Below are 7828 nucleotides of genomic sequence, written 5' to 3'. Positions count from 1 at the left end.
CAAAATGGCGATCTCAAATTTTACATAGATTAACATTTTTACTTTAGCCTGTTCGCATAGTTTATATTAATGATTACACGTTGTTTTCAACGACTGAGCAACAATAACATAGCGTATAAACGAATTCGACGATTAAGAAATTAAGATTTTCACACGTCATTTAATGGCGGTGCCTCTTTAAGGCTAAACCACGTGATCTTGATGCTACTACGTCATACCCGGACATACAATCGCCGTCACTGCTTTGGATTCATTAGTGTAGTTCGCCAACTGTGGCGATGGCGATATCAGCAAGATTAACATCAAGTAAACTTTTAACCGGGGACACGCGTGGATAATTACAACACCGCAAGATGCTGCCATTTTGTTTTTCTTGTCGGTCAACGTTCTTATGTACGTCAACAGTAGCTAATGCAGGTAGCCTTGCGCTTACGGTGGCATGACCGCGTCGGTATGGCTAATGTTCTTCTTGTAGTTTGTCATAAAATGATGTTAGTTACTCATTAAAAGACATTTTCGCTGTCCCAATAGTGGCACGTTACGTATCATGGCAGTGGCGGTATTAGGAGCGAGAGCGATTCTTCTCACCCTGAGGTCCACCCTCCAAAGAGCAAGCCTTTCTGGTCGAACCCGACTCATCCAGACGTCTAGGTCGTGTCTGGTCAAGAGGAGGCACGTTCTGATCAACATCCCCAAGGTAGCACTGCTGTGTTGGGGCACAGCCAGTGCATCCTCAGCCAAATGCCAGCAAGCGTCTCCGCCAACCCAAATCACCACCAGGAAGTCTCTTGCCAAGGTTCAAGTGCACAAACTGGTCTTTCTCCTCCGCCTGGGCCTGCGTGCGATAGTGCTGTTCCTGAAGTTCTCTCCCATCTTGCTTCTCTCCCCCTTGGTTCTGGTTTCCACTCACTGGGCCTCGTGCTGGTTGGACACCTTGCTGTGGGTAACTGAAAGCTCTGGCCCAGCCTTCATTAAACTCGGGCAGTGGGCCAGCACCAGGCGGGACATCTTCCCTCAGGAGTTTTGCGACCGGTTCTCCAGGCTACACGTAAAGGTGTGTCCTCATTCCTGGGCTCACACCAAGCAGTGTCTCAAGAGAGCTTTCGGGGACGGCTGGAAGAAAGTACTCGTGTTCGAGAGCAAGGAGCCGATAGGCTCGGGGTGCGTGGCGCAGGTTTATCGCGGCTGGGCCAATAAGGATCAGGTGGAGGACCCGGACTTCCAGACACTGGTGGACGAGCTGGAGAGGGAGGATCTTCTGGAAGCCTGGGAGATTCCTGGTTTGAGTGGAGTGCCGAGCTCTTTGTGGAATCTCTGGAATGGAGGAAGCAAGGAAGATGTCGAGGCACTGCATGAGCAGAACACCCCGCAGAAGGACCGCTTGATACCTGTGGCCATCAAGGTGAGTCGGCGAGCTCCAAAAGTAACAAGACAAAGGCCCATTTCACGCTGCCTGTAAAAGCAGGAATTATTATCCAAAGGTTACATGCATAGAAAAGCAAGTCAAGACTTTTTGAAGGTAGACAAATATTTTCATTTATGGCTGTATCTTCAATTTATCAAGACAGAAGTGTCACGTTCTGCGTGATGGTAGTTGTAGGACCCCAAAAAGCAGGAAGGAGCAGGGTGGATTTACCAAAATGTATTTAACAAAAAAAAATACACACCGCAGTACAATGGAAAAACACCAAGTCGAAGTACTCAAAAAAATGCCTGGAAATCACAAGTATCAAACCAAACTACAACAGGAAACAAAACATGACAGGAGCACACGTATGCTCACATACTCACAGCTCACAATGACCCAACAAAGACTGGCAGAAACTCGGGGAACTAAATACAAGCTAAGTGACGAGGCAACGAGCAACACCTGGACAACACACAAAGGGTTGAGGGAGCTAATTGGTTACACACAAGGAACACTGATAACGAGAACAGGTGGCGAAAAAAGGGCACATGAGGAATCAAAACCAAACGTAACCAGATCGAAACATAACAAGAAGCCCTTTTTACATTTGTGAAATGGTGTTCCAATTCAAAATGTTTTCCTCAGACCCCTTCTCCGACTACTTTGACACTGTTTAAAAAACGGTCGCCATTTGTCCGGGCCCATGAAAAAGAAATTCATGACTTTTTGAAGGTAAAGAAAGTAAATAATGTTTCTTCCATGGCTGATTTAACCATGATCGCCACTTATTAAAGACGGAAACCCTTCTTACGTTGCATGTGCTACATTTTACATTAAATTTCCATTTATTGCCTTCAAAAAGTCTTGAGTTGCTGAAGTTGATTTTTTTTTTTTTGACGGCAAAGAAAGTATTTAAATGGACACGTCACTGCGAGTAGTATTATCAAAAATTGAATGTTTTTCCATGACTACGTTAGTGTAATTATCAAGTTGTAAAAGATGGCATTTTTCAGGCTCGTCAGTGTTACAGCTTTAAGGCAATGAAGGCAAGTAGCATTTCATACCATTCATGGAAAAGAAACATGATACTTTCTAAAGGTCGAGACATTTTTTTTTTAATGGCCAGCTCACTGACCCATTTTCACTGCCTGGTGTCGTTTTCCCGCCTTTATTCCCATTTTGTTCTTATACCACCTCTGAAGGCATTATTTGTGGAAAACCAACTCCAGACTTTTTGAAGGTGGACATAGCGTGTCAAACGATGCTTTGCCGTTGTACTGAAGGTGCTGCATCCGGGCCTGAGACGGCAAGTGGAGATGGACCTGCTGCTGATGAAGGCCGCGAGTTGCCTTCTGCACTGCCTGCCTGGTCTCAAATGGCTCAGCCTGCCCGAGATCGTCGACGAGTTTGAGAAGCTCATGACCAAACAGGTGTGCAAAATACTGAACACGGAAACCTTGACACAGATATTCCGGAAGAGCCAATGTCGACTGTCTAGTCTATTTTCAACCGATATGTCGTGTATTTTTGTACGAGCCCGCCGCAACAGTCGAGCTGCGTTTTATTCGTTCCAGATCGACCTCCGTTTCGAGGCCAAGAACATCGAACACTTCCGCGAGAATTTCCGCAACGTGGACTACGTCAAGTTCCCCACACCGTTACGGCCTTTTGTCACCAGGACGATTCTGGTGGAAACATTTGAGGCGAGTACTGTACACGCGTGCGTACGGTAAATATAATCCTTATACTTTGAAACAATCCCACCCGAGTTGTCGTTTTGCATTCGTCCAGGAGAGCGAGCCCATCTCCGAGTACCTGAGAGCCGAGACTCCTCAAGAGGTCAAGCATAGGATTGCCAGAATGGGAGTCGACACTTTGCTAAAAATGGTGAGCCGGTCTGACTGCTGACACTCAATTCAAGCCACACGACATCATGATAGTAAAGCGTGACACCGTGATGTCACGGGAATGTTTTTATGATTAATGATGGAAAATGAAGTTTCAAATTTGCTTCGCGAAGCAGTCGTTATCCTCTTTGTTTTATGTTTAGCTTGACAGTAAACTTCAGCCTGGGGTGTCAAAAAACAGTTTGAATGCCTGTTTTTTGTAGAGTTGTTAACAATCCGGCAAAGCAACAAAAAAATAAAATATCGGCCAGTTGGTATCACTGAAAACCCGGAGCAGTTGAGGCATCACCGGGTAGAATTTTGAGCTATACACACGTTTTAAAATTGCACCGTTGTAATTTTTGAACACCAACTGTATGTAACGCGGCATTCTCAGAGTCCATTTTTCTCTCGCAGGTTTTTGTGGATAATTTTGTCCACGCCGATCTCCATCCGGGCAACATTTTAGTCCAGCGTTGCGGCCCAACCGTCGGCTCCTCACACGTCCCCGGAGGAGACCGCGGCAAGACCACCCTGACCGACCTGTGGGACACGGTGGTGGTGAGCGTCAGACCCGAGCCGTGTCCTTTCCAGCTGGTGCTGCTGGACGCCGGCATCGTGGCCCAGCTGAGCGGCCGCGACCTGGACAACTTCAAGGCCGTCTTCACCGCCGTGGTGCTGCGCCAGGTAAGCCAACAGCCGCTCGCTCGCCTGAACCGCTTTTTTCCACGTCCTCGTGTTTTCTTAGCTGCTTCTTCCGTCTCCGCAGGGTGAGCGAGTAGCAGAGCTAATCCTCCATCACGCTCGGGCCAACGAGTGCCGAGACGTGCCGCGCTTCAAGAGGGAGATGGCGGAACTGGTGGACGTTGCCCTCAGCGGCACCCTCTCCCTGGGGAAGGTATGTTGTTGTTGTTGGGGTTTTTCTTTTTTTTTTTTTTTAACCTTTCGTGACGCCATTTTAACCTGCTGCGTGTTATAGATCCAAGTGGCTGACTTGCTCTCCAGAGTCTTTGGCCTACTCATCAAACACAAGGTAAAGAATATGATCAAAGCAAACGAACAGTCTTATGTATTGACCGAGAGTTTTTGCCATGGCAAAAGGGTCTCGTCACTCGTTTCATGCCAGCCAATTTAGAGCATTCCGACTGGTCCTTCGAGGCTCACAGATGTTGCCTTTTATGACCACGTATATACAGAAACCGCCAAATGAAAGATTTCACTCCTCTGTCATGCAGATGATAAGTTTGTTTCTATCGTTTTTTTAGTCATCAGCGGTAGAATATGGGTTGGTTCTCATCCGAGAGCCAACGCTGCCATCTGCTGGCCATTATTTAAACTTTCCCAGTTTAACGATCAAATCAGAATTTTAAAAAACATTGATGGCGCCTCATTAGGATTCCAGCTGAAATTTTATGTCAACGCCCCTCAGTTATTTATATTTATTTATTTTTTAATGAAGCATTTTGTTTTGCATACTTGCAGGTGAAGCTGGAGAGTAACTTTGCGTCCATCGTGTTTGCCATCATGGTGCTGGAAGGCCTTGGCCGCTCTTTGGACCCCAACTTGGACATTTTGGAGCTGGCCAAACCACTGCTGCTCAAAAACTGTGCCTCATCCTTATAAACACACAGAGATATTCGTTAATTCATGACATACCTCATTTAAGTTGGATTTGATTAAATGCCTGGTTGGTACTGACACTCAATTATGGAGGATATTTATGGACAAATTTGCTTCAAGAACAGAAAAAAAAATTTTTCCATGTAGTAGCCAGGGAGTATTCAGCGTTCAATCAGCCTGCATGCATGTTTTTGGAATGTGGGAGGAAACCGGAGTATCCGGAGAAAACCCACAAAGAACATGCAGACGCCACACAGGGAGGCTGGAATTGAACCCGGTACCTCTGCACTGTGAGGTCGACGCGCTAACCACTGGTGCACCGGGTTGCCAGGTTCGAACATATTTATACTAATTTGGGCTATTTCCAAAATTGCCCAGCTGAAAGGTTTTTCATTCTTCTTTGATCATCAGCTTTACAGATACCACTCCACATGGGGGGGGGGGGATCATGTTTACATCACTGTACTGTAATGTGTCCTTGAACATACAATTTTGCATTTCGGTGTACATATGGGAATCTGCACGATGCTACAAGAAGCCCTTCTTGTCAATAGACGAGACTATTGCGATATCACGAAATCCAGTCATTTAGCATTTTATTAAATCTTTCCATGAAAAACACAGACACCAGACGCACTTTTGTCATCAGGAAGAACAGTCAGCATGGCTGAGAAAGAGAACGTGAATGAAATAAGGAGGTTGTGGGGCAATTAAAAAAAATGTCACATACTTTTATTGCGAAAGCTTGTGTGTGTGTGTGTGTGTGTGTGTGTGTGTGTGTGTGTGTGTGTGTGTGTGTGTCAAACCACCATAAAGAGCCCAGATAGAGCAGCGCTGATCAGCTAATGAGGGAGAGTAGAGGTGTAAAACAAATCTAATGATAATTCTATTAATTAACAGCAAAAAATCTCTAATAGACAAACACAATCACCTCAGAATAAGATTCTGCCACGGTTACGACAACCAGAGAGAAGCTTTTTTTTTTTTTGTCCTTTTAATGAATTAAATATTTTTTTTGAAAAATATCTCACCATTTACTTATATTTTGTTCATTGCAAAAAATAGGCAATTGGACTGGTTGTGATAAATGATTGAGGGGGAGATTCGTGTGTGTGTGTGTCATTGCAGGAAAGGACAGGGGGTGGGGGGGGGGGGGGGGTCCATAGGCAGCCACTTTTTATGTTTGGAATGTGTGCGCGTACGTGTGTGTGTGTTCCTGTGTCTCGTTTTTCTATGTACAAAATGTTCAAATTCCTGAAGGACGACAAGTGCAACCTCCACCGTGAACGTTCACTTTGTCATTGGGGGGGTAAAGAGGGAGTTGGGGGGGGGAGGGGGTGTCACAGCAACACTTGACTCTTCCCTGCCTTCCTTGTCATCCAACTTGGGAATAGTCAATGAAAATCGTACCGCCATTCGTTGCATCCATTCACCATGCATGTTTTTTTTCCCAGTCATTCCTCACGCTTTTTGCAGTGGCGCCCCCTGGAGGACTGGCGACTATGCTGCCCTCGGAGGAATTTTTGAACTATGTGGGGACCCGCCGAGAGCGTCCTGTGAAGGTCCCCGTTTTGACTGAAGGGTTCAAAGGTCATGGCAGGAGCAGCTCTGGGCAGCTATTTGTCCAAAATTGGGTCAGATTCCATGAGCACTCACTTCGGAAGACAGCCACCAAGTTTTTTTTTTTCTATCCACACACTTGTCTTTACATTCCGTTCGTTAAGGACACCATGGAGGGACCTCGCCGGGGTGTGTTTTGCTTTAGTACCATCAAGGGGGGTTAGGATGGGGAGGCGGGATGGATGGGGGGGGGGGGGTCACGTGTGAGTGGCTACGAGTTGAGCCACGCGTGGTTGAGGCATTCGCCCGCAGACGCCCGCTTCTCTGGCACCATCTCCAGCATGGGCAGCAGGAATTGGGTGAAGTGGGCGGCGTCTTCGTGAGCCCAGCCGTACTTCTCCACCAGTACGTCGAAAAGAGACCATGGCTTCAGCTTGGTGATGTGCCGAAGTTCGCCTGTGGGGAGGGGTGCGCGGCCGTTAAGATGGTTTGACTGAAAAACGACCAAGGAGTATTAGGGCCACGTTGAAGAGAAAACAAAAAGGCTGAAAAGTCAAAAAGTTTTGTTTTTTGAGAAATAAAATCATTTATTTGAGAATTATGAAGTAACTCCATATTAGGAGATTTTTTTTCTTGAGTTTTTTTTAATTTAGGAAGACGGAAAAGTATTTGAGATAGAAAAAATAAAATTAACTAAAATTGTAATCTTATGAGAAAAAGAAAAAAGTCACCCAAAAAAATAAAGTTGCATTTTTTTCCATAATTTTTTTTTTTGGGGGGGGTTTGACAGAAGAAAAATAAATGTCAAAATAACCAAAATATGATGAACTAAATAAAAGTATTCTCTGAAAAAAAATAATGAACCCAGAGTTGTGTTTGAAAAGTCATATTTCATTTTGGTTAAAAAATAAACTTAATTATGGGGGGAAAAAGGCATTTTGGGAACTGAAGACAAAAAAAAAAAGATTATTTTTCAACACAAAATGTCAAAGTTGTGTTTTTTTTTCCAAGAATCTTGTCACAAAAATGTCTGTAATTCAATGAGAATAAAATTGAAATCATGAGATAAAAGAATAATTTTGGAGTTTGATTTTTATTTTATATGACGTTTTACCAGTACAACAGTTCCCCGAAATATCTCAATGAGATGTGACGACATTCTCCAAATATTGCCAGTTTGGTTTGGAAAAAAAAACTTTATTCTCGGAAGATTCAAAAAAAGTTTCCCCTCTAAAATCACATATGGACTTTTGTAAGATTTGAACTTTGTTCTTGTACTAAAATTATCTTTTTTTTTTCTTTTCAACGTAGCCCTTTTATTGACTCCACCATAAAAATAGAAGGAAAAAAAAAA

The 7828-nt window shown here is 44.4% G+C and overlaps 2 protein-coding genes across 7 annotated transcripts in view; one reads left to right on the top strand and one right to left on the bottom strand.

Moving 5' to 3' along the window:
- The first annotated feature begins 223 nt into the window (after positions 1-223).
- On the top strand, positions 224-5643 carry adck2 (aarF domain containing kinase 2). Its single transcript, XM_086109405.1, has 8 exons — positions 224-1402; positions 2692-2838; positions 2983-3111; positions 3200-3295; positions 3712-3981; positions 4064-4192; positions 4274-4327; positions 4777-5643. The coding sequence occupies exons 1-8, from the start codon at positions 548-550 to the stop codon at positions 4915-4917; spliced, it is 1821 nt and encodes a 606-aa protein (XP_085965531.1). The 5' UTR covers positions 224-547; the 3' UTR covers positions 4918-5643.
- The window catches only part of srpk2 (SRSF protein kinase 2), a 42332-nt gene continuing 39997 nt past the window's right edge, over positions 5494-7828 (bottom strand). For all 6 annotated transcript variants that reach the window (XM_086109400.1, XM_086109403.1, XM_086109401.1 and 3 more), the window contains one exon: positions 5494-6930. In XM_086109400.1, the coding sequence (XP_085965526.1) occupies positions 6746-6930 (185 nt within the window). In that variant the 3' untranslated portion in view covers positions 5494-6745. The remainder of the gene's footprint in view (positions 6931-7828) is intronic.

Source organism: Hippocampus guttulatus, chromosome 4 (assembly GCF_054856545.1).
Source record: "Hippocampus guttulatus isolate MCC_2025c chromosome 4, RoL_Hgut_1.0, whole genome shotgun sequence".
NCBI lineage: Eukaryota > Metazoa > Chordata > Actinopteri > Syngnathiformes > Syngnathidae > Hippocampus > Hippocampus guttulatus.
This window is presented reverse-complemented; position numbering and strand designations above follow the sequence as displayed.